Source organism: Andrena cerasifolii, chromosome 5 (genome assembly GCF_050908995.1).
Source record: "Andrena cerasifolii isolate SP2316 chromosome 5, iyAndCera1_principal, whole genome shotgun sequence".
NCBI classification, from domain to species: domain Eukaryota; kingdom Metazoa; phylum Arthropoda; class Insecta; order Hymenoptera; family Andrenidae; genus Andrena; species Andrena cerasifolii.
In genome coordinates, this window is record NC_135122.1 from 4,128,783 (window position 1) to 4,156,233 (window position 27,451).

The 27,451-nt window shown below is 36.4% G+C and overlaps 4 protein-coding genes across 7 annotated transcripts; 1 reads left to right on the forward strand and 3 right to left on the reverse strand.

Annotated features, from left to right (window-relative positions):
• Positions 1–51: 51 nt before the first annotated feature.
• Positions 52–6,439, reverse strand: LOC143369293 (dipeptidase 1). Its single transcript, XM_076813060.1, has 10 exons — positions 6,142–6,439; positions 4,461–4,623; positions 2,747–3,030; positions 1,803–1,860; positions 1,551–1,727; positions 1,385–1,475; positions 728–803; positions 503–650; positions 297–412; positions 52–206 (listed from the first exon to the last, which is right to left on the reverse strand). The coding sequence occupies exons 1-10, from the start codon at positions 6,264–6,266 to the stop codon at positions 164–166; spliced, it is 1,281 nt and encodes a 426-aa protein (XP_076669175.1). The 5' UTR covers positions 6,267–6,439; the 3' UTR covers positions 52–163.
• Positions 6,440–9,616: 3,177 nt separating this feature from the next.
• On the forward strand, positions 9,617–12,622 carry LOC143368726 (zinc finger HIT domain-containing protein 3). The gene is made up of 2 exons (XM_076811746.1): positions 9,617–9,810; positions 11,953–12,622. Exons 1-2 carry the CDS (start codon positions 9,659–9,661, stop codon positions 12,290–12,292), a joined length of 492 nt encoding a protein of 163 aa, XP_076667861.1. The 5' UTR covers positions 9,617–9,658; the 3' UTR covers positions 12,293–12,622.
• On the reverse strand, positions 12,500–19,245 carry LOC143368725 (uncharacterized). The gene is made up of 3 exons (XM_076811745.1): positions 19,084–19,245; positions 12,949–18,681; positions 12,500–12,863 (listed from the first exon to the last, which is right to left on the reverse strand). Exons 1-2 carry the CDS (start codon positions 19,124–19,126, stop codon positions 14,072–14,074), a joined length of 4,653 nt encoding a protein of 1,550 aa, XP_076667860.1. The 5' UTR covers positions 19,127–19,245; the 3' UTR covers positions 12,500–12,863; positions 12,949–14,071.
• A 767-nt stretch (positions 19,246–20,012) lies between these two features.
• On the reverse strand, positions 20,013–23,766 carry LOC143369034 (ornithine decarboxylase 1-like). Of its 4 annotated transcripts, none has more exons than XM_076812405.1 (8): positions 23,625–23,766; positions 21,987–22,239; positions 21,830–21,906; positions 21,571–21,743; positions 21,192–21,492; positions 20,872–21,111; positions 20,317–20,525; positions 20,013–20,226 (listed from the first exon to the last, which is right to left on the reverse strand). In XM_076812405.1, exons 2-8 carry the CDS (start codon positions 22,168–22,170, stop codon positions 20,184–20,186), a joined length of 1,227 nt encoding a protein of 408 aa, XP_076668520.1. In that variant the 5' UTR covers positions 22,171–22,239; positions 23,625–23,766; the 3' UTR covers positions 20,013–20,183. The 4 variants fall into 4 exon arrangements, with proteins under 4 accessions (XP_076668520.1, XP_076668521.1, XP_076668523.1 ...); XM_076812406.1 differs by having other exon boundaries at positions 23,600–23,762; XM_076812408.1 differs by having other exon boundaries at positions 21,987–22,228; positions 23,625–23,729.
• Between the last annotated feature and the right edge of the window lie 3,685 nt (positions 23,767–27,451).

The following is a 27,451-nucleotide window of genomic DNA, read 5'->3' on the forward strand; positions in this document are numbered from 1 at the left end:
TGGAAACAATTGAAAAAGCTGTCAGTATGTGAGAATTATCAAATATTCCACACGTTTAATAACAATAATTGCAACACATTGACATAAGTAATATATAAAATGGTAAACACTTTGCTCGATGAATGTGCCGCAAAGTTATCTGTCTTCAATAAATGCCATATTATTATTGTGTATTATTACTCCTCGTAACATTAAGTCCGTTCCACCTGTATGAAAAAGTATTTGTAATGAATGAATAAGGAATTAAATAAATGGAAGCATATTACAAAAATTTGTCTGAACAAAAAAAAACATACTCTATCGCAGTGTTGCATGAGCCTGGTTTTACGTTGCTATCTAATTCTGCATTGTATAAGTCCATTCCGCTTATGATATCTTCTCGCGGAGACTCCGCCGCTAACGAATCTCGCACCTTGTCATACGTAAAACGACATTCGTTCATATTTTCCGATTTCTGTAATCACCGTTGAGAAATTCTCTAATGTAATTTTCTTCTGCTTACCGCTTCTACAGCTTCAAACACACGGATTAAATTCTTGCCAGCTAGCTTCCCAAGATCCTCTTTGGTCCATCGTGGTTCCGTTTTGCTACTGTAAAGACTGTTGAATATCTCTGGATATTTGGAAACATCCTCTAAGCCTTCAGGCGCCCTAAAATATTTCAATAAATATCTTAGAAAGTTTCGCTAATTTTGATGTATTTTGATGTATTTTGATGTATTGCTTACGATTGTACACCATCATAATCAGCGCCGATACCGACATGATCCGTTCCGATAAGATTACGAATGTGATTTATATGATCTGCACAGATGGAAATCGCCGATCGCGATAAAACCATAATTAAACTTTTTAAGTTAATTTCAGCCACTTAGTCGAGTCGAGTTTTCTTTTCAAGTCACTTTTAAGACTAAAAATATAATACAAGGTGAAAGAAAAAATGTTATCTTTCAGACAAACTCGAACAATGATCTAGCTAAAAGTGAATTTAATACTGTAGTTCAGGGTTTGACTAACAGGTGGCTCGCGAGCCACCGGGGGCACCCCCGCCTTGCTGCCACGCTGAACGGCCCACTCCATACCTCCCAGACTCTGACGATCGCAGCCAAGAAGAGAAGGAAAGAAAGAGGAATCGACTGCGATCGTCAGAGTTTGGTCGGTATAGACGGGGGCCGTTCAGCGTGGCAGCAAGGCGGGGGTGCCCCTGCTGGCTCGCGAGCCTCCAGTTAGTCAACCCTGCTGTACTAAATTGTAATAAGCTTGCCAAGTAAAGTTTGTCTAGAGCCAGATCTAATTCGTGTAAAACGTTCCTCTTAAATTAAAACAAATTGTGCATGTGATACAAATGAATTCAAAGAGTAGAGTACTAATTATTTTGATTATACCAATAACATCTTGGATCGTCGCATTTCTCGAGGAGTTGCAATTTATGAAATGCGGGTAAAAGTTCACCATCACCACTCCGTTGTTCTTTTTCTGAAAGAGCATTCAAAGTTCTACAGATACCGTGTATTCTTACGAAACGTCTGCACAAATACAATAGGAACTCACAACTGAATGCAGTACGTCGTCAGGAACGTTACGATAGTTCCGGCATACACTGAACGCTGATGAATGAGAAAATATAACCGGAGCCTTCGTTACTGCGAGTACTTCTCTCATAACATTATGCGACACATGTGATAAATCGACCAACATTCCCAAGCGATTCATTTCGTGGACAATAGTCTGTGTTAAAATGCAGGACATACGAATTTCCCTTCATTGTTATTCCGCATTGAAAACGTAAAAATTTTAACGTACCACTCCAAAGTCTGTCAGATTGTGAACAGAACCATCATTCACTGGCGACGCGTCAGCCCTATAAAGATAAAGAAATACATTTATTAATTTCGTATGTTTTTTTTCTTCTATTTTCTATTTTCTTGCCATTTCGAAATGCCAGTTTAAAATATAATTTTCCCTACTATCTTTAAGTCATTATGAAATTTCCTATAAAAACTTGACACATTTGCTACTTTCACCCTAAAGCGTCCCAACATGCTTCCTATCGGCGTTACTGTCTCCTCGGAGAAAGGGTAGTAGGAATCGTCCCACCTGAGCTGAAGGCGTAGCGTTGGAGGGAGAACCAAAACATGTGTTTCAGGAGTGGTTTTCCCCTACTTGGGAAGGCCTGCCTTACGCCGTTACTAAGGGTAGAAATCAGTGAGGAGAACTGAAGTAGTGTAAGTGCGGGCTCGTAAGCGCGTAGCGTAAGTATATATAGCTGGGTTCCTTGTGGGGCCCCAGTGCAGAGAAGGTCCCACAATATAATTCGGAGGTGTCATGAAATTTCGAAAACATTTGCTACTGCCAGCATTTCGTATGACTTGACGGTTCGATTTTACTGATAATGAAACATTTATTCCTAATAATACTTATCTTTTCAGCGACACATAAAATAATTAGACAATTAATACTATACAAATAAATAACTCGGACACAAAGAGGTGTGATTAAATCTGCTAATTATTATTATATATTACTATGTGTATCAGTGGCAGATTTAAGGAATAGGCCCAGCTGACAAACGTTCTGGGACACCAAGAACACGTAACAGAGTTACAAACAAGACGCGCGTGTGGTATGAAAATTATGGGAATAAAAAAAGTATAGTCTTTGGATAAAATCATAATGTGTTTGGCTGCTCATCGGCCGCCCGTTACATCCGCCACTGATATGTAAAGCTTAGTAATAATGTAGCATACCATGGTGTATTGCACGCGTGAGTCAACGTAAGGTACCGTACACCGAGCTCGTAATAAAGCCTAAGAACCGCCAGACTGGAGTCGATGGAATGACCCCCTTCGACGCCTATCATGGAGCCGATTTTTCCATTGCGCCAGGCTGCCTCGATGTGCCCTGCTTCGGTGACGAACTGCAAGTCGTTCGGGTATCTGGCGATCAGTCTTTTGATGACATCGATTTGCCGCATCGTCAACTGTACCGCGTCTTTGTACTGAGACGCGCATGAAACGTACGCGACCCAGAACTAAAATGTAAAACTATTATTATAATTATTTGTGTGATGTAGGAGGTGTAGTATGGGTTACGTCCACTGGAAGGACACCAAATTTACCATAAATTTACCATAACATCCACTCAAAACGAAATAAATTTTTCTACAGCTACAGATTTTACCACAGAAAAGAAAAGAAGTAGATTAAAAAACCATTTTAAAACAAAAAAATAATATTTCGCTTCGCACAAATTTTGTATTAAATAAATAAAATCAATTATATTTAATATCTGTTTCTTCATTTATACAAATTTTGTGTAACTTAGACAAGAATGATGAATTAGTTAAAATTTTTCTTGTGTTTTTGATAATTATTAACAACATTATTCCAAAAATATTTATTTACTAATATTTTTTTCAATTTCTCAAGAATTCTCAAGAATTTGATGTGATTTTTGATTTCTCGAGAAAGAAAAAGTATCGAGAGGAACACTAATTGCTACTGATTGCATAAATTGCTTGTACAAAGTTCGTGACTGTGCCACTCGTTTCGGCCCGGTCAAGGTTGCGTAACCCCTTAATGTATACAGAATAATTTTAGCACATTGGGTCATGATACGCCCATTCAAATATGAATAATAAGCCACAGTGGCCGAAACTGCTGCGTACGCTTTATTCTTCCTTCAAACGAGTACCCGATCCTGACATAAAAACCTATAAAACTGTAGGTATTTTGATGTCAGTGACTCCGACTAGAGCTGTAACGAATATTTGAATACCAGAGAACTCGAATTTGAGATTCAAATATTCGAATAATCAAGACTAAATAGGAATTTGAACATGAAAGATTTTTTCACACTTTATCGTGAAATTCTTTTCACATTGCCTTGGAAAATATATACGTTTCTTTTCATATTCTTAAACTATAAACTACTCCAGTAATATACATATATATCATATATTAATTATTTCAGCATATCCATTTTGTTGATCGTGCAACTCGTCCGCACAGTAAAATAGATGATATCTGAATGTGTTACGTATGTATCTGGATATTTTCAGAATTTCCCAGTACCTACGTATAATCTTGGTAGCCTTAATAATATTTCAAAAATATTAAGTGTAATATATAATACAATAATAGTATGATACATATTGCATATCGTATTCATTATAGATTTCGATTATCTTATAAACGATTTAAAATCAATTTTGTAACACAGTGATATATCTATCGATGTTAAATAAGTACAATTTCGATATCTAGTTTGAAGGAACTTTAGTATTATCCCGGGGCATGATACATAAGAAAGAAAACAAACTGAGTTTACGTAAGACACGGAGCTTGAAGCAGCGAGAGACTCTACTACACGAGTTAATTAATTGTTTCGCAACGCAAAAGATAAGGCGGGATTCCCAGGAATTATCAGGCTATCAAGCGTGCAAGTGTATATCTGACTCACTTGTCCGCCCACTTTTCCCTTCTTCAATCGGGGAAGGTCCGTGAAACATGAGCGGCAAGCTTCTCTCCCCCAGATGCTGTCATCGCTGAGATTTTTCTTGAAATCGAAATCCGATAACTTGTTATTCAATATTAAGTATAAGTTGTACGGTAAATCGTTGTGTCTGGAACAAAAAAGGGTCAAAGATGTGTTACGTTTGACGTTCTGCTGAACAATACAAAATATATTTTGGTAATTATTTACAAACGTCGGGGGCATGATGCTGAATAACTTTTTCCTGTGCGTGTTGCCGTCGTACAGCTTTAGGTTTCGAGATATTTGCAAAAAATTGTGATTGGTAGTTGGTGGCGATTAAATGGTTTAACACACACACACACACACACACACGCCGGGGCCGCTGACTTTTGGGGGATTTACACATTTTTTATCTTAAATCCCCTAAAAATTGAGGGGGGGGGCGCTAAACCGTCTAACCCGCATCAACTATCAACGCCATCCTGCTTAAAACACAGGACAACAATAAAAACATACAAACAAACCATAAACCTTCCACTTCCTATAAAGGTAAGTATGTACCTGCACATTGCGTAAATAACTAAATGACTATATCTCCGAAAGAAGATCAAATAGGGCACATATTTATATGAACTTCCTTCATTGCTTCTGTGCCCCACCGTCCGTCGCTGAAATAGGTCCCACATGTTGTGAAGCACCTTGTATAAAGTATAGTACACAAGCACTATCCATACAAAATACTATAAACTAAATTAGACAATATAACAATATTATAAACTGTAATAGAAAATTACTAATTTTTCTATAAAATCAGAATCCAAATTTCGGGCGAAGCCGAGTAGTAAATCTAGTAAAATACAACATATAGCGCGGATAAAATGGTAAAACGAGAGCTCTCCCTACCATCTCAGCTATAAAGTAGATATTTTCCCACGCGTCATTTGACGTGGTTTTAAAAAACATCTGCCGTGATTCATAACTTCTACAACAGCAAAAATTATCTACTTCTCATAGAAGTTTCTACTTTAATCAAATCAAGTATTTGTGCCACCAAGCAGAAATATAGACAACTTGAAAGTCCATGCTCTCCTTACCCCACTACCATTTGTTGTTAAGTACTCACTCGATATCATCCCTTGACTGCGTTTCTTCACGAATTTTGTTTCGTCTTAAAGATGTCTTAAAGAATCGTCTTTTTTACTATGTAATGCATGAGGAAGAATTCTGTTGTTATGCAAGCAATCATGCGAATTGTAAGTTTCAGCAATCATTTGATTGCAGAAAGGAGAAACTTTAATGCGACGTAGGTAATTTGCTGCTGCCGTAGGCAGTATGCATCACAGCAGATATTGAGAAATTCAATATGAAAAAGCGCATACAGATATGTAACAACTGGTTGGGAAGGTAGAGAAAGCCGCGCCTCTTGCCATATGCCTACACTTCTACTTTCCCATACAGTCATTTCCTGCAATCTCCTTCATTCGTCTATCTACTCTATTATAATCCACTACAGTCCTTAATTACTTTCCGACTGCCTGTAACTTAGGTGACAGCAAGTTGATTTAAAATATTGTCTTAATAATCTTTCATTTATCTACCTTGCACTCAGAGTACGCACCTTCTCTTTTTGTCATTAATTTAGCACGCTATAAACGACAGCACTTACCCGTCAATAAGTGGCACTGAATCAAGGATATCGCTTCCTTTAAAGGTGGTAACGTTAAGCCCTACCGACAGTCCAGTTGCCAGAACCAACGCTGACAGGTACACTGCAACGTTCACGTACACCATCTTCCCGGTAAAACACTTAGCTATCTATCTGAAGAGTATTCGGCAACTGTTATACTATGGGTACTGTTGATTATTTCTGTTGGAGCGTTTTTATATGAAAGCTTTGAACAGATGGATGCGAATGATGTCGTTATCTGTACACCGTGTCCACTGATACCTCGGACACCAATCGCACTGACACAGTGAAAGAGCCAATGAAGTTAGGGGAATGCCCACAGGCGAATACACGCGATTCACTTAGGTTGCCTCTTTCACTGTGCGAGTGCGACTGGTGTCCGAGATTTCATTGCACACGGTGTACATATATCATCGGTTTCGAGCAATCAAACATAGTGTCATGCTAATCCAGACAGCGCACAGACATCTTAAAGACATCTTAAGGACATCTGAAACCAGACGTTCAAGATATGTTCCCAGATAGCACACGACGTCTATAAGCCGTCTTTTAGACGTCTTTCAGACTTTCAAGACGTCTGCAGACGTCTTAAAGACGGCTTTGAGACGACGTGTGCTATCTGGGAGATTTATGTCGCGTCGTTTTATGTCACGAATCAAGACATCTTAAAGATCTCTTTAACGCGCAATTAAGATATCTTTAACACGTCCATAAGATATCTTAAAGATATCTCTGTCACAAATCAGAACGTTCAGATATTCAGACGTAAAACAGACGTAAAATGGACATCTCTAACATATCGTGTGCTGTCTGGGTACCTAATACACCCCTGGCTGGAAGTTTGGAAGCAAACGCGAAGATACAAAACTAACGAGAAATACCAATATATTTTATGTATAAAATGCAACGTTACACATATGAGACACATGGTAATGTTGCATTGGGCTATTTGAAAGTTAAAACACCGAAAATAATTAAGAATTTCGTTTATTATGTAATAAAAAATATAGAAGAAACAAAATGTTGCTTGGAAATAAGTATGGAAGGATATATATAGATATATATATATATATATATATATATATATATATATATATATATGTGTGTAGATTTTAAGGTCTAAGTAATTAATGACATTTATTTGGACACGTCTACAAATATCACAGGTAAAATGTTCGATATTTTCTTGGTCTGTACAGCGCTCGTGAGCCCAACCCTTGCATTTTGTGCACTGCACCAAATCTTCGTTGAATGATTCTTTATTAATGATGCACTCAGTGACTTGTTCATCAGAACCTAGTTTAAGTTTACTTTAGTTTAGTTTAATTTTGTTTTATAGTAGCATCTTCAAAGCCGCATTCACATCGTTCTGTGTCCATTTTCCTTTTAGGGTAGACCGGGGGCTGAAGTAACACTTTGGCTTTGGAATACCATTAAGCAAGAACTATTGCAGTTACAACAAAAGTTTTTATACAAAAATGTTACTTGCTTATCTAACATTATTAAGACATAACAGGTTCACTGTATTTCAAGTAATGTGCAGGTATTAATAAAAAATGAGAAGCGGAGAAAGTGTTACAACCGTCGCTGACCCCGGGTTGGTTGTAACACTGCACAGAGTCGATAGTAGCACAAATTTAACTTTACGAAATTAAAATATTTATTGATTTTAATTGTAATAATAAATGAAAAAAGTAAAATTTATAACCAATTATGCGGTGTTGGCATTGTGGCAGAAATAGAAAACGTTTCGGCTGGTGCATTCCTAGGCCGGTATTCATAGTAGCTACTTATTCTTAAGGGGGTAGACACGGGTAATGCAGCGCGCTGTATACCGACACAATCTGGCCCGAAACATGGGTTCGGGATTTTTCGTTTTTCGTCCTTATATGAGCAGATTTGGGGCTGGGCGAGGTCTCATTCGAAAGAGGAAGGTTCAATGCGGAGCGCTCTGCTCATGGTTCAACGAGATTGTGTTGATATGTAATAATATCAGTGTCCAAAGTAAAGCAAAAGTCGACAAAATATACCCGCAGAATCCAAGCATTTTTAGGTCACTAAAAGAGTTTTGCGACTCAAACGGTGAGCAGAGCGCTCCGCATTGAATCTTCTTCTTTCGAATGAGACCTCTCCCAGGCCAAAATCTGCTCATATAAGAACGAAAAACGAAATACTATATGGTACAACCGACCCCGACTGCCGATGTTACAATCGTCGATGTTAGAATTAAATTATAAATTTTTATTAACGAGAGATTTAGACGTGATAAGTAACGATCAGTATTACTTTAAAACTGGCCAGATTAAATATTAAAAAAAAAAAAAAAAAACACGTATTTGCAAAGGGAGTAGATATTTATATTACAATTTTAAACCAGTAAGAAAAAGTTACTTTAGGGTATCAAAAAGTTATTTTCTTCGCTATACATGTGTATTGTGTATCTATACTGCTAGGCTAGGCTTTTGAATTAAGTGAACGCGGCGGCCGATTTTCATGTGGTACGGGCCTCAGGTGCTCCCAGCACCTAGGCCGCCGCGGGGGCCAAAACGCGTGACGGAAGAAAGAAGGCGTTGCCTCTGAAAGTCGGCCGCCGTGTTCACTTAATTCCCAAGCCTGACGTAGATGACAGCACCAGTGGCCTCTACCAAGATAGCTGACAATGAAACGAGCTCACAATAGATGATCGGAACAACTTGTATCGTCGCTGATTGGTTGTCGCCATTTATGGCAAAAGCGGAAGTAGACGGAGAAAGAAACTGTAAAAAAGAAAGAGACAAAGAAACGGATAAAAAGAGATAAATAAACAAGCAGCTTGGAAAGCAGACGATTTAGTGAATGCTTAGGTTATGTTATTTCCGATTTTGCCACAAATGGCTGCGGTTATACCAAAGAGGAGATATAATAAGAGGCGTCACTCGACAAGGACAGACATAAACTAGGGAAATCACTAGACAACCAATTTAAATGCCCATTCGGCAATAATCAGCAAATTGCGGTAAGATACATTTAGTCGATTTGAATATCCCGCTCGAATAGACAACCAATTTAAATGCCAAGGTCAAGTAAGGACTTCAAAGGTTCCGCCCGGAGTGACGCCTCTTATTATATCTCCTCTTTGGTTATACCGATCACTCCCTGGAAGATCACTAACTCACAAGAAACAGACGGTACCTCTTCCGTCTTTTGCTTCAACTTCCGCATCAGTCTAGTGCTTCGTTCTACAGGTCCACGGTTTTCCTCAGTGTGTCTCGAGAGGCAGAAGTGAGGTGGTTATGTAAATGTTCATTTTAATATTATATTTTAAAATGTATAATGAATAAAACAGTATTATATATTATAACGTACCCACGTTTTAAATTTCCCGCGTATAGTAATTGTTTTCTACTATGGACCACAAGAGGGTACTGTCCACGCTAACAAAATAATGCATTCGGTATCAATACTCAATAGTGTCAATACCATGGATTTGATTTCGTGGGTCATGCGATAAACATGAATGAACTTAAACACTATAAAATTCACAATTGTTCACAAATTACCATTAAACATAATTAGGATACAGCAAGATCTGATTAGCATGGAAAGAATTTGTTGCGTATGTAATAAGACAGAGTGCTTTTACAAATGTCCTGTGTGTAAACAGTCATAGTAAGTAAATTGAAGAGGTTATGTTACAGAATGCCGACAAATTTTGACGCATGATGATTTTTAAATATGCTGGTCACGTGTAACAAATTCCTTGTTAATTTGTTGAATACATAGCTTAGATATCGCTGGTTTACATTTTAATAAATGTTCATATACAAAGTTCAGTGTACTTTATTTAATGTATGAGTGTACCAACAACAATAGGACTACATTGTAATTGCAAATATATCTAATTCTAGTCACATATTCTTTTAAATTCTATCAAAAGACCTAAAAAATATTGGATAGTTTCTTAATTTATTCACAGTATTATCATGAAGTATTGCAATGCTTGCATGAAAAAATGATTTCATCCATTGTCTGCCATTGGCATCTTTTCACACCAAAATAATACTTTACAAATAAAGAAACTATTGACTCACATTGTGAATATTTGCTTTGAAAGTAAATACTTTTAACTATTTCATGTCATTTAAGACCATTAACAGCTACAGACATATAGATAAACTTTATAAACCTTTGCTGTAGGTATGTGAGCTTACAAAATTTCCTAGTATTCATAGAATAGTATTAAAGTTGCCTTGGTATCACTTGGAGTGTTTACATCTTCACCCTTAGATGGTAGGTAGTTAGACTCAGCAATAGATGCAACATCCATTTGTAGTCATAGATTGATTTATATATATATATATGCATCTCCAGATAGACTTATATTAAATTTTAATTTTATTATGATCTAAAATTCTTATTTTCTAGAATTAGTTAAGTCTTAAATCTTTCTTCAAGTAAACTATTTAATAAATAACACATATACAGCTGTGCCTGGTTAAGATGATCATTGTACACAACACTTATCCTCACTACTTGCTTACTTGGCACGCGGGAACTTTCACAACCGAATGCTCAGCGCTCGAGAATAGGGGACCACGAAGACAATGCAACGCTAGCCATTAAGATGTGAAAAATGTCAAGTTCCGCATTTCGCATTGGATCTTCACGAAAGTGACACCAATCGATTCCTTGTGTTTTCCCGATGAAAATAATACCAAACTCGACATAATTCGGACTATTATGCTCGGATGGAAAGAAGTCGGTCGAGAAACTCTAGGGTCCGAATAGTATATCTCCAATGGCCGGCGCGACAACGTCGACGAATACAAAGTAAGCAAACGGGACACGGGCGGCGGGAGCCAATGCGAGCGAAGAAGTAGCAGGTGTACTTAACGAAATTACATATAAAATTAATTTACACAATTTAAAGCCAATGTCGTTAAAAATGGTACGATTGAGGATGTATTTTCCATCATTTTTATCAGGAAAATCTAAGGAATCGATTGGTACCATTACATCCAATGAAAAGTATAGGAATTTCAATATGCAGTAGTGCGTATTTCGTGCGTCGCTGCGCGGCGCCTTTTAAATTTCGACGGCTACGTGTGCCTAGTGCTAGTCAGACATTTACATAATAAAATTTAAATTATTTATTTTTCGTCGTACCGATATGAAAGTGACACCACTGGAATCCTGGCATTCCCCCGATTAAAAGATACTAAGTACCATGTAGATCGGGCTATTTTTAATGAAATTTGCTTTAAATTCTGCAAATTAATTTTATACGTAATTCCGTTAAGTATAACCCGAATTATGTCGGATGTAGTATCATCTTCATCGGGAAAACTCAAGGAATCGATTGCTGTTACTTTCGTAAAGATTCGATAAGAAATGCGCAACTCGACATTTTCCCTTCATATTGACTCATGTCTGACTTTTTAGGGCTCCTATTCTCGAACGGCAAAAGCCATACAACTTAGTGGGACGTGAAATCGGAGATGTGAAATTCATCTACCACCCCAAATAAAAGATGATTTTGGAAACCTGCAATTATCAACTTAACCGGGCATAACTGTAGTTTGATATTTACAATGGGACCCTGTGTCTGCCAGACAATAATTAAAGACATTTATACTACGTGTTCTATCAGCGATTTGTTACCTTTTCTGTAATTACAGAAAAGTACTTACACGAAAGGTATATTTTTGTAATTACACGAAAGGTATATTTTTTAGAAATATGATTGTATTCTGCAGTTTAATGCGATACACGTGCAATTATTTACAAATATTTTTATTTCATGTGTCTTAGTTGCTCTGCAGCTTGCTGTAATGTACACAAAACAAGTAACTGTCAACCACCCAATTCTCAGGAGAGTGAGGCCACTGTCAATGCCGAACCTCATGCCACAAATTATGACTTTCCTACAGAGGATACAGTTGCCATTGAAAAATTGCAACAACTATGTGACAGTGAAGAGTTAAAAAATTGTTTAAAAAATGTACATCTACGTGATATTATGCGCGCGATTCTGACAGATGCAAATCCTACGAAGGCCATTGCTCTTGCCATGACTGAGCCAATATTTGTCGAAATGGCAGATGCGTGTTTGAAACTTGTAGAACCACCAGTCGATGAGCAACCGTGTTAACATAAAATCTGTACACGTTCATTTAGGACTAACTTTTGTACAAAAACTGTTATGCATTGGGTCTGCTTAAGTTTAAAATTACCCTAATGGAAAATAAGTACATGTATTTGGTTTCTTTTTTTTATGAAACGTTTAATGTTAACTGTGTACAGTTTTTGCAATCATTAAGAAACATTACAATGATAAATAACGCTATGTTGAAAATAATCTCATGTATGGACTTTCAAATAGTTGCAATATTTTAATGATTGAAATGACAATATTTTTACAAAAATAAAAATTGTATGCAAAAATAAAAGGAGACAAATAAAATGTGTTTTATGCAGCGTTTATGTGTAATTTCCTATAAGAATTCATTAAGGAAAGTTGAAAAGTATCAAAAAAAATAATTAAAGTTCTGAATGTGGTGAGTAATGAGGAGAAATATAGTCTTTGAGGTCTGTTGGTATCTCTGTTCCATCTAATTCCTTCTAACGGGCACAATATCTCTTCCTGACATGGTAAGTTGCCATTTTCGGTTGTCGTTCTCTTGTAAATAATCCTTCCTTGTTACCATCCACTCTAGTATAAGCTACAAATATACAAATTTGATATAATTAGTAACTTGATTATTATTTATTCTCTAATTTTAAATTTGTGTGAAATTGTTCACTTACTTTTGTGACGTTCGGAAATCGGCGAAGTTCCAGATAAATTCGCCCATAAAGAAACTTTCATTTCTTAATTGGTCAAATGCTTCAAAGTGTTTAAATACTACTTCCTTTTGATATTCTTCACTCAGAATATTGTAATATTTTTTTTAAAGGGAATTGTTATTTCAGTATAAAAGGAAGCTTTAGCTCTCAAAAATACGATATAAAAGTAGTGAGAGATTTACATGGCTTGTTGTAGAAAAATTAAACTATACATTTTTCAAGTAGTATTTATCATAAACAATGTTAAAGTACTGGATTATCTGATATATAACAATACAGGAGGATTCTCCAGCGACTCCCGTCAAAGAGATGCCGCCTCGTACCCCGTGGCGAAAACAACCCCCGCAGTGTCTCACTGAATTTTATGGCTTTCGACCTTCGAAGGGGTTTCAATATCATTAAAAAGTGAGAAACGTCCAGGATTTCCGCATTTCTCATCAGATCTTTGCGAAAACGGTGCCAATCGATTCCTTATGTTTCGTCGATGAAACTAACACCAAGAACGACGCAATTCGGAGCACAATGAAGGAAATTACATGAAAAATTGATTTGCATAATTTCAAGCTAACTTCGTTGAAAATAGTCCGATTTGCATGAAATTTGGTATGATTTTAATCGAGAGAACGCCAGGAAGCCACTGGTGTCACTTCCATATCGATACGATAAAGAATAAAGAATTTCTTAATACGCTGAAATGAATATTTCACATTTTCACCCTGGGCTGCGGGGCGCCGACTTCAATTTGCTGCGGTCGGCCGAGGATTTATACCTGTTCCAGAAATACAATAATTCTTTATTTTTAATCGTATCGATATGGAAGTGACACCGATGAATTCCTTATGTTTTTCCGATGAAAATCATAACATAACAATTCCGCGCTCGGTTGTTATCCGGGTCCCAAAACTTAAGGAGGTGTTTGGCTCCTGTCTGGGTAGGCCTGTAGTCGAGAGTAGTAGAGGGGGAACAAGTTGGAACTCTAGTACATATTATATTAAATGCTTAAATAATTTAACCATTTCCAGCAACCAGAACCAACGAGCGTGAGAAGAGATCGCTTTGGAATGAGTTGGTCTACTGTGTAAGATCATCTATATTTTCTTTTTTTGTTTTCCTCTATTCCACTAATATTTTGTTGTTGAAGTGATGTATCATCTAAAACAACATAAGGAGCTTTTCTAGCTTTTACATATAATATATCCAGTATCCTGTCTGGCGGATTAGTTTTCATAAGAGTGTTTAAATACTTCGTTTTGGTCCCTGCCTTATCAAAACAAATTTCATGCAATTTTTCAAAAATAGAACAAATATTGATTCCTACTCCATGCAATATCTTAGATAAACCTTTCGGTGTAAAGAGTTCTTCCTCAGCTAAGAAGTGATCTAAATATTTTTTTTCATTAAAACACAAATTATGAAAATTGCTTAAAATAGAAGTGGCATTACTTCCAGCCATGGATAATATATTGGATAAATCAGCCTGCCTAAAACCTGCCTTATGGAAATTATCTAAAAGCTGTGTTTTCTTCTCCTTTTCATCAAAACACACATCATGAAAATCTTTTAAAGCAGAATAAATATTAGTCCCTGCTCCATGCAATATTTTAGATAAATTACTCAACGTAAAACCTTCTTTCTCATTTAAGAAACGATTTAAATACCGTTTTGTTTCTCCGATAAAACAAAAATTATGAAATTTTTCTAGACTATCCGCTGCTCCACTCAACATACGGCATATATTACCCATCCTAAAACCTGCCTTGCAAAAATCATCTAAAAGTTTTGTTTTTTCTCTTTTCTCATTAAAACAAACACTATGTAATCTTTTTAAAATAGAAGAAGCACGAACTCCTGTTCCACATAATATAGAGGATAAGTTACTTGGCCTAAAACCTGCCTTGTAGAAATCATCTAAAAGTTCTGTTCTTTTTCCTTCGTCATTAAAACAGATATTATGCAATTTTTCAAAAGCATCTTTAGCTTTAACTCCTGCTTTACTTAAAATACTGGATAAGTTCCACAGCCTAAAACTTTTTTCACGATATTTATTCTTAATAAAATGCTCTAAATACAGTTTTTTATTTCCTTGCTCATCAAGAAAAGTATTACATAGTTCTTTAAAAGCTTTAGGAGCTTTAGCTCCAGCTCCATGCAAAATACTAGACATATTACTGAGGTCTATTTCCTTTTCTTCTAGAGTTTTTAAATAATGTGTTTTGTTTCCTTCTTCATCAAACCAAAGATCATATAAGCCTTTAAAAGCTTTTGCAGCTTTAATTCCTGTTCCATTTAAAATACTGGACATATTTGCTAGGTTAACTCCTTCTTCATCTAGAGTTTTTAAATATTGTGTTTTATTTCCTTCTTCATCGAACCAAAGATCATATAAATCTTTAAAAGCTTTTACAGAATTAGCTCCTGCTCCAGATAAAATACTGGACATATTAGGTAGATTTATTCCTTCTTCTTCTAGAGTTTTTAAATATCGCGTTTTCTTTCCTTCTTCATCGAACCAAAGATCATACAAGTCTTTAAAAGCTTTTGCAGCTGTAGCTCCTGCTCCACCTAAAATACTGGACATATGAGGTAGATTTATTCCTTCTTCTTCTAGAGTTTTTAAATATCGCGTTTTCTTTCCTTCTTCATCGAACCAAAGATCATACAAGTCTTTAAACGCTTTTGCAGCTTTAGCTCCTACTCCATGCAAAATACTGGACATATTAGGTAGATTTATTCCTTCTTCTTCCAGAGTTTTTAAATATCGCGTTTTCTTTCCTTCTTCATCGAACCAAAGATCATACAAGTCTTTAAACGCTTTTGCAGCTTTAGCTCCTACTCCATGCAAAATACTGGACATATGAGGTAGATTTATTCCTTCTTCTTCTAGAGTTTTTAAATATCGCGTTTTCTTTCCTTCTTCATCGAACCAAAGATCATACAAGTCTTTAAACGCTTTTGCAGCTTTAGCTCCTACTCCATGCAAAATACTGGACATATTAGGTAGATTTATTGCTTCTTCATCCAGAGTTTTTAAATATCGCGTTTTCTTTCCGTCTTCATCGAACCAAAGATCGTATAAGTCTTTAAAAGCTTTAGGAGCATTAGCTCCAGCTCTACTTAAAATACTGGACATATGAGGTAGATTTATTCCTTCTTCTTCTAGAGTTTTTAAATATTGTGTTTTATTTCCTTCTTCATCGAACCAAAGATCATATAAATCTTTAAAAGCTTTTACAGAATTAGCTCCTGCTCCAGATAAAATACTGGACATATTAGGTAGATTTATTCTTTCTTCTTCAAGAGTTTTTAAATATCGCGTTTTCTTTCCTTCTTCATCGAACCAAAGATCATACAAGTCTTTAAAAGCTTTTGCTGCTGTAGCTCCTGCTCCACCTAAAATACTGGACATATGAGGTAGATTTATTCCTTCTTCTTCTAGAGTTTTTAAATATCGCGTTTTCTTTCCTTCTTCATCGAACCAAAGATCATACAAGTCTTTAAACACTTTTGCAGCTTTAGCTCCTACTCCATGCAAAATACTGGACATATTAGGTAGATTTATTGCTTCTTCATCCAGAGTTTTTAAATATCGCGTTTTCTTTCCGTCTTCATCGAACCAAAGATCGTATAAGTCTTTAAACGCTTTTGCAGCATTAGCTCCTGATTTATTTAAAATACTGGACATATTACCTAGGTTTATTCCTTTTCTTTGAAGAATTTCTAGTCTTCCATCTTCAATTAAAAAATCTAAGAACTGATTAAATGCTTGCGTTCCTTCTCTACCAACCACACTTTTAGCAAATTTCATTTTTTCATTAATGTTTTCATTTTTAATTTTTTGATAACTAAATTTATTGTTTTTTATATCTTCCAAAAGCTTTTCCATTATTCCTTTTGTAATGTCGCCAAATTTACGAGATTCTGACCAACGTAACGCTACTTCATGTAATTCTGCATAATTATATGGAACATTAGACTTATCTATCTCATTTCTAATAACATTATTCAAACTTTCCATACTAGGTTGGTTGACTGCAAGTATTAGCTTATCTAAAAACTTCTCTTTTACTTCTTTCTCATTCGCACCAGAAAGTCTCCCCTCTTCTTTTTCCTTTTGCAAAGAAGGGGGAAGCTTTAATAGACTCAAAAGTTTCTCTCTTATTGTTTCTTCCCGTGCGAATTGATAAAGGTTATTCTCATTTATACACGAACAATTTCTTAGAATTTTGTACTTTTTTTTTCGAATATCGATGCTATTAAATTTTAAAAGATAAAATTCATTAGAATGCCCTTTTTTTAATACTTTTTCTTCTGTAAAATTTATGCCTGCATCAGTGTAGATAATAAAATATCTTATATTATTTTTTAGTCCTTCAATAAAAAGAGTGAAGTGCTTATTAATAGATAATGTATCTTTCTTCCCCTGTGGGTTGAAAGGAAATAAGTGACTATAACCAATACTACTATTTGTAGTATGTGCCTTTACGTAAGTGATTCTACCTCTGTAATTGATAATAATGTCATTAGATATACCACCGCCTTTTTCTTCAAAATTTACCGAAAACATGTTTTTGTGCAAGAACATAGAATGCAAGAAGGACATTAATAAATTGAATTGATATGTAATTCGCAATATATAACCACCAAATCTTTTATGCTTTTCTGGAGGTGTTAAGTTACGTAATACTTTTTCTTGTAATGCTATATAATCAACTTGAACTTCACTATTATTTTCTATTTCCCTTGTAACAATGCTGTTCATTTCCTCCCTACTAGGCTGATTAACTGCAAATACTAATTTATCTAAAAATGCTCCTTTTATTTCCTTTTCAAATTCTGGAGGAAGTTTTCTTCCTTTTATTACTTTCTGCATAGCAGGCGAAAATTCTAACCTCTTTAACAATTCTCCTATCGTTATTTCATCCTGAAAAAATTGATAAAAACCGCGCCCTTGTACACTATCACCTACAAATAAAAAGTTTTGTAAAATATCACATTTTCCTGCATTTATTCTATGAAATTTAAAAGGAAAAAAATTTCTGAATCGTTCTTCTTTTAATTTCTCTTCTTCTGTAAGATCCAAGCCTGAATTAGTATAGATAATAAGATATTCTATATAATGTAATAAATTACCTGACTGAGATATTACATGTTTAACAAAACTATTGAAGTAATCATTAATAAAAAAAATATTTCGTCTTTCTTTACTAAATAATTTAGCATAACTGATATCATTATCTGTATAATACTTGTCTACATTTTCAATTTGTACATAAATGGACTTCTCTTTACAGCGAAAAACAATATTATTAAATTTATCAATTGCAGAACCTTCAAATGCTAATGACAATGAAGGATACTTATGTTCATATTTCAACTTTCTAAGTGAGCAAAGCACCGACAAGTCTAATTGGTACATAAGTCTAATCAAAGCATGAGGGAGATTATTCCTGTATTGATTGGTTTGACAAGGATTGAACAATTCGCCAGGCACATTCTGCCTAAATTTGTCTTGTAAACCACTAGGCAATTCTGAATCTGCGCACAGCCTCTTTGATACTACATCATCTGTGTCTGTAACAGAACGTCTCCGTTTGCTAGAGTTAGAACCAGCTTCAGGATTTTCCTTAGCTGAACTCATTGAAAGACTCCTTGGAGTCGTTATGACATCTCGCAGTGCCTTCGGAGACTCTTTGCCTAGCACAAAAATTACTCATGGTTTTCATTATCATTGTCTTCTTCTTACATGATAGTACAAAAAAAGGAACTTATTTTTTATGACTCACAGTATGAGTTCAGGGTATTAGATGTAATATGTTAAGAGATTGCAATAATATCTACAAATCATCTGTCAGTATAACTCAACGATTCAATGCTATTAATAGCCTGTTATCATGTTAAGATTTATAAGTTAGTTTCATATTTTTTAAAATGCAAATTTTAATTCAATCACTTGATTTATAATATTTATATTTCTTTAAACAATTTAATAATATATGAAAATTTTGCATATTCTCCAAAATCGAAAAAATCTATTCCTCACACTTTACCCTGATTTTTCTTTACTATTTACTTTTAAATCAATTGAGGTTAACTTACAAGACACAGTATGGTAGACACCGATTTTGAGGAGCCTTGACATGATGAATCTGTATCGAAACCAAGTCGTCAAGTGTCTGAGCGTTTATTCGATTAGGCCTTAATAATAGAGATATTTACATAAAATTATCACATTTCGTAGTATCCATATAAGACAAAAAAAGCTAACCTTATATTCAGCACGTGCTATATATATAGTTATCGGGAAAGACCCGAGAATAGGGATGCCGATTTAAAATCGATCTTTCGTGTCACAATTTTCGATTTTTTTAAATCGATTCTCAAGACAGGGATCGACTCGAATATCGTATCGTAACCAATGGCTGCGTTCAGTCGACAAAACCGACGAGTGATCCTTACAGCGGTATTCTCAGTCGCTACTTATTCTTAAGCAAATGCTTAAGCATTCGGCATCTTTTACTAGCTACTAGGTTAGTAGAGGATGTCGCATGCTTAAGCATTTGCTTAAGAATATGTAGCGACTGAGAATACCGCCCTTAGAGCATATATACATGGAGGTCTCATTGCGAGCTTAAAACTGTCGCCAACATGGTGCGAGAGAAAGCATGTGCGAGCGAGAGAAGTATAGAGGTAGGTCCCAATAGACTCTAATGCGCATGCACCGATATCGCCGGCGACGATCCGCGGTTACTATGATAATCGTTGTTTACGCGCGTACTTACCTTTTGAAAAACGGTTATATGTATCGTGTTGCGTGACCACGCGAACGTAGTCACAGAAATGTATATAATCGATAGGTAAATCAGGAGCGAAATTTGAAAGCCGATGTTTGCGTATTATTGAGAAAGTAATATTAAGGATGCGCGATGCGGGTGGCATACGTGGGAAAGATCTTGGGCAGAGTTCGAAAACAGGAAGAGGACACCAATTAATAGACCCCGAAACGAATTGCGAGTTTCTTCGAAGTCACGTAATCTCTTGAGATCAAATCTGAAAGACTCGATAATGTAACATATGTCTTTACTGTAACTAACTTTACATTGTATAAAGCTTTAGGCCAATATTTTAAGTTTTAAATCGTCGAATGGTAAGAGATGAATATGGTAGCATGGTAGTATTGCAACAAATTACTGCGATACCTACGGTTTCTGTTCTAAATTCATGTGTGCAATAATATTATTCCTGAAAAACAATTAAGACTTAAACATATGTTACAATAAATTCGTTTTATATCTATGTCGTGTAAATGATTATACACAAAACAGTACGCACCATTGACTTTTCCTCACAAATGGATACACTGTGGGTGCTTTGTAACCATTAAATGGAAAAGTGAAAGACACACTATACGCCCCCATGTCTTTCCATATTAGCCAATCGGCAACCTGAAGTTCTGGTAGCAACACATTTTTCAATACGCAGTCCGAGGAGTCCAATGTTGGGCCCCAAACAAAAGAAAGAAATTTCTCGTCGCTCGTTGGCTGAAGCACAAATAAATATTGTAGTTGAATGATAACATATTAGAATTATGGACGTCTGGTGGGTGGGCGGGGGGGGGGGGAGGTGTTATGCAAAAGGCGCAGTTGCTCCCCCGGCTTTTGCGAAAAAATAGCTTATTTCTCAAACCTGACGTTTATTAAGTTTATACTGAAATAGGGAATATTTTTAAATATTGGTTTTAAAATTTTAATTAAATTGGCACTATAAAATGTGTTAAAAAAAGGAAGAGGGGTATATTTTTCTTTACCATCATCCCAAAGTAACCCTCCCCCCCCCCGGAAAAAGTCTCCGGATGCCCCTGCTTGGAATATACAATAATACTGATACCTCGCACAAGGGAATTGGAATTCTCGACTTGAAGTTCAATAACTCATCTATAAAAGAATTGTACACGCCACAGCTCATGTAGTACATTCGTATCATTTTCTCTCCCACAGGAACAACTTTCTTCGTATGCAAGTACGATGCCAAAGTAAACGCCGATGCCACATAATACTGACCTGGCTCGCTAATAATTTTTATGCCAGGGTCCATATCCTGAATGGCATCGTTAATGACACTGGCAAACTAACAATGAAAAACGAAATTGCAAATTTAATAACGAACAAAATGATAAAGATATGTAGGTACAGGGTAATCAGTCTCACTTTGCCAATTTCGCAGTCGGTGTCACCAGGAAATCCACCCCCAATGTCGATTAACTGAACATCGTTGCAGCCAATTGTTCTAGCTATGTTAATCAATCGTTTGCACATTGAAATACCTCTACTGTAAGCGTTTACTTCGCCGCACGGACTGCCTACGTGAAAGCTGAACCCATGCAAAGTCAAACCAAGACTTTTCGTAAGATGAATCAACCGAACGGCTTCTTCATTCGGATCACAGCCAAATTTTGATCCAAGAGGTACTTGCGACACTTTGGCATCGCATCGGATGCGAAGCACTACTCTGTTAATCGTTAGGGAGATGAAAGATTACTCGAAACGCAGTTCGTCAATGGGGAATGATTGCCAATCCGTTACTCACTTCGCTTCTGGGAAAAGTTCACTAATTTTTACAAGTTCACTCTCACTGTCGGCGGTCATCATCTCGACCTTCATTTTTTTAGCATACTTTATATGGGAAGGGAGTTTCGCTGGATTCGCAAAAATAATTCTTTCCGCGTTTACTCCATATTTCATCACCTCCCTTATTTCACTCTTTTTCAAATATATGAAAGAATAAATGTCATAAAATTATAGAAACTCATTACTCTTACTTAAAGACGACAGAAGCAAAGACATACTTTGGAAGCACAATCGAAGTTAGCATTCATAGCAGCCAAGACCTTAATGACAGTTGGATCTGGATTACACTTGACAGCTGTAATTATAATAACATACAATGAATTACCGAATCATAGAACAAGGATTAGAGTCAAATATATTTTACTTCAATTGTACCATAATGTGGCAAAACTTTTGGCATTTTTTTAATCCAATCCTGATGCTTCTGTGCCACGTTAGCGACGTCTAGGATGCAGAAGGGTTCTTGGTTGTTCTCCGTGTCGATCATACTCTTTATTATGTCAACATCGGTTATCGTGTCTTCGCACAGTTTTACATTGTCAAAGTTTAAACCGGACATCGCTGCAAATTGCTCTCCGAAAGGAAAGTAGGAACCCCTTTAAAATTTTCGAAGTAATCTGAAATGAATCTAGAAGATCCGTTCGTTATAAATATAATCATGATTTATTTTACATTTATTTGCATATATGGCATTTTGAACTCAATAAACACTATGGCTTCATTTCTTTAGCAATGCGAAATTTGAAATACGATTCACGTTCATTCTATGCGTTCTCTATCCATGTTTTTCTTTTTTTAACATAGCTTGCAGTCTGTGACAGAATTAAATTAAACCATAATGTAAGCCCGTAAGGAGTCCCGCGATAAGGAGGGGTCCTCTGTTCCGTTGAGAGAACATTTCTATCCCCACTACTTACTTCGTTTGTAGTCGCCGCGGCGAGTGCGAGAGACTGAGAATGAGCGAGGGCATGCGGCAGTGAGAAATCGTCGCACATAGGTAAGGGTATTTTGCCAAACTTGGCGGCCATAAAGTCGATTATAAAAACATCAATGCAGAAAAACATAAAAGGTCGCCATACAAAGTTGATCCATGCGTCAATATCGTACAACCCTTCCCCCGTTCCCGCACAACCCTAGTGCCCGCGAATGTTAATGTACATTTCTATGTTTTTAACTATGTTTTTCACCGTAATACTGTTACCCGGTTAGGCGGGTTAGTCGACGCTACGGCGTACCGAACCGGGTACAGGTTAGGGTTCAGTTTCCTGCTTCCAACGTACTTTAGTGTAAAGCAAATTATGAACAAGACTAGATCTAATAGTACGAACTCGAACGAGGGAAGTAAAGTATAGTTACTTGGTATACCCAAATCAACTAAAACCTCCGCAAATGCTATTTTCTAGTCGATGGATAGATTTATTTCCTAACCCTTCCCCTCCGGGGATACGGGACATTCTCCCTCACATTTCCCTATCGCCTTACTATTCTTACTCTATCAGGCCTGGTTTATGACATCCCCCAGTGCCAATCGTGTTTTCAACGACAGCTAAATGACCGCTTGAGAACAAGTCGAGAAACAGTCGAAGTCCCATATGCCTTACAGACAATACTTTCCAAGTTTTTTTTATTATAAATTATTGGCGTGAAATCATGTCAAAACCGTGCCCAAGATGGAAATCCCAGAGCGTAAGGACGCGCTGACGCCAGTCACAATGTTAATGATAATAAAGATTCGTAGCGGCCAAAGTATTTCAATGATGCGCTTTTTTGTGTAAAATTTAAATCCACCCGACAGGTGACTAATTCTTGTATCGATGGAGAACTACAATCATGCTATACCCACCTAACAATAAAACTAAATATAAGTTATGACAACATTCTACAATCATTATTACCTAAAATCAATATTCTCTATATTATTGCAAACAGCTTTTGCATAGAAACGCGCTGTACATAGGTAATAAAGAAGATAAATATTTGTTTGTTACTTTGTCAAATTTAAGACGAACTCACATGTAAATAACTTGGATTAGTTTTCACCGACGGTCACCCAGGTATTTGTTCTTGGGAGCAATAACTTTAACTATAATATAATCGTGTAGCAATAAAATTGCTCCCGGAAATTGGAAAAAATTTCTTTAACTTTTGCACGATGCGTATGATTGACCATTATATATACTGGTTGTATATCACTTTGCCGGTGACGTCGTAAGCGGAGCATTTACTACTGACACATTAGCAATATCTTTTTCATACACGTAGGTTTTATTCATACTCGCATACGTGTGTATTGCTGCGTGCCAGTAATTTAATGTTATCTTTGTTCTTTAACGGATTTTGAACGCATAAGGGTTCGTTTACACTTGCAACAGAACGGCAAAGAATACACTCAATTGTCATCGTCAGCGTGATCCTCCCGAGTGTGAAACGCGTGACGTCGAATACGTAATATTCTTTATTCAATTAAATTATTTTATTTGTTCTATTTTTTGGGTTTTACACACCGAATGAGTTAAAGACGTAAAATGCCAGGTCGATGCATGATGTACGTGGACACCGACTCTTTCGACATATTTCTAATGTGTTTTGCGATCTGCGTACATACTTACAGGATGTTCAAAAAATGGGAATTACATGTCAGAATAATGAAAAGTGTTAATATACACGTATGTTCGACAGCATATTGTTTTTTGGTAATAAGAAACTGCTGAACTACAACCAGAAGCGCTTACAGAATTGTAATCTGACTTACATTGCGGGGGTTACTACGCTTAAGTTTTTCAGGGAGCTTGTTTGTACGTGAGCGCATAGGAATTTACACATTTTCTGGCTATATTTACACTAAAAGTTGGAATGATGGAAATACAAAATTTGTAACTTACACGTGGGTGTCTAGAAAATATTTCGAAGTTAGAAATCACGCTGATTATTTGACGGTTTCTTCCTGGGAATTTCTACCTAGAGAGGTATAAAAAGACGATGTAATATACACAGCTTTAGGTACACATTTCTCAAGCAGTATCTGAGCTAACGATTTTCAATTTTGGCTACATATTCTTAATATACGTAAGTGTACCCAAAGTAGATTCTCGTCGAGGTCCCAACGTTACTAACATCTCAAGTCTCCAACCTAGACATAGTGCACTGCCATTTTTGAATTCTTTAACATTAGCCCATTAAAAATTATGGTCATACAAAATCTAGACAATATTGTATCGCAAGAAGAATGCAGAATTTAAAAATATCAAGGATAAATGTTTAATCTTTAAAAAAAACTTCGTTCAGTTCTTTTAATATTTCGAAATCTTTAAGTTTTTAATTAGCAAAACTGAAAGTGCTACGAATAATGTGAGCTAGTAGCTTTTCCATACATGTTTTCGTTCCTAACTTTGTGTAATACAAAAGAGCCTATAACTAAAAAATTAAGCGGTATCAAATATATGCTAACGGAAGCAGCTTCGTTAACTCGGTATGTTAACGAATCAAATATTTACTGTCTAAATGTTACAGATGTGAATCGACCTTAATAAAAAAAGTACCAAAGGTTAAAGTTATTTAGTGTCATAGTATCTTTGTGTAGACTAATAGTTACGTTTTGTCAGCTTTATCTTTAAACGCTTTTTATCATGACTACCGAAATAACTTTTAAAGTGTTCTTAGTGATAAATTCTACTTTTAATACCTATTACTAGAATAATACGCTATCGTGGAACAAATAAGGAAAAACCTTGATGCAGTTCAGTTGTCGGGCGTGCTTTTGTAAGCTATATATAAGAAATATATTTTGGGCAGTATGAAAAATATAATAGAATAATATGAAAAATATATACATAAAGAAATTAAACAGAGAATCTTTTTCAATATGTTTTAAACAACTCAACATAAGTTATTGCTGGAGTTTTATCTCGATTTCGCTTATTCATTTTTAATCGCAATGGTGAGCTTACCCCTACGCTTTCGCGATCGCAGCTAGAAGGAGGAAGCCCCGAAAATCATACGCGCTTCCTGTCGCACGCGCTTACCTGCATGTTTGACCGAATACATTTAGTATAGTAAAACCTATCAGGTTGTAGGACGGACCAGAATTAAACTATTAGAGATCATGCGACAGCGACAAGTAAATTACGGTACCCTCTCCCTCATTCTTACTCCCTCTCAATCGCCGCGCGACAGATAGAGCTGCTCAAGTACCTACCCGAAAATGGCAAGCCTTATTAAGAACTAGCTTAAAGTATCCGGTGTTGCCCGGCTGAAACTTTGATTGCCACAGAGTATGAAGGGGGTGAAAGAAGGGGGAAGGGGAGGGATGTCCAGATGTTATGGTAGCCTATCTGTTCCACAGGGTTTAGAGAGTAATTACGCAAAATTTGGTCCAGATCGGTTAAAAAAATCGGGATAAAAAGTATCCTATATATTATTCCCGGTCCTAGACTACATGTATACCAAATTTCAGGAAGATTCGTTGTGTAGTTGCGACGTGATTGAATAACAAACATCCAAACATTCAAACACACTTTCGCATTTATTATATTAGTAGGATAGTAGGATAATTTGAAACTGTTACAGAGGTATAATTATAATTCAGTGTCACATATCTGTATATATGTATAGTGCATTACAACTATGCAATATCTAGAAACAAGTATACCTGTCGCAGCAGTATAATTGTTGCTATTTACAGCAATAATTATCATGTTATTGGTTTATTGAACTTTAATGTATGAACTAATAATAGTAGATCATAAATACACGTATGCAAGTGGTATGTAGAAAAACATACATTTTTCTCATTCTTTACTTTACACGTACAGTTTTGGAGCGCACGCCTGGAGTGTACGCTCCAAAATTGTGAGAAAAACTTTTGATACAATGTCACCCTAATGCGCCACGCGCGGTTCACGTGGTACGGGCCTGACGCGCTCCAAGCAGCTAGGCCGCCGCAGAGGCAGCACTTAATTCCCAAGCCTGCTCTAGGGGGTGATTCTACAGGCCAAAATAAGACGAAAGTATAGAATACAATTTTTTAATATCGCACTTCGTTTTCGAGAAAATTGGCTTTGAATTTCAGCAAAATGCGCGTACCATTTAGGCGCCTGAGAGGCACGCGGAGGTAAGGGGAACGCGTCCAGCTGTCCGTAGAACAAATTGGGGGTAGGGTGAATCCCCGTTAGGGCTACGTATATGCAGTTCAAAAAAATAATTTGTAAAAAAAATTAACAATATTTTTTTATTAATATTTTTATTATATACAATTTTAGATTTAAGGTATACACCCCCTTCCCACCCGTCCCCTCAAACCTCGTGTCGATCGGCCACTGGGGCCGTTCGGAAGTATATCACTTTTTTGGTATAAACTTAATGAAGATCAGTTTTGAAAAATAATCGATTATTTCTCAAAACCCAGGGGGGGCAATTGCTGATTTTCCACCCTCCTCCGGACGCCCATAATCAGTGACTGATGAGCAGTTGCCGCCTACCACATCTAGGCCCCTGCACAGAAGGCCTCCGCAGGACCCCATTTCCAAAAAAAAAAATGATGGTTAGGTATAGGTATCCAAACACTACATTTTTTTACGCACTACTACACTTGGCCCGTTTTTAGTAAACCACCTCTTCATTTTCCCCCCAAAAATGGGCCCCTCAGAACGTTTGCCAACTGGGCCTTTTTTCTTAAATCCGCCATTGCCCATGATATCTATGCCGTGTAAACAGTTTAGAAAATAAGCGAAGTGACGGAAATTTCGATCGCCACGAAATACATTCGGGCCGCTCGGTTTTTACGAGTAGGTTACTCGGCTCGGCTCGATTCGGTTCTTCGAGCCGAGTCCGAATCGGCTCGG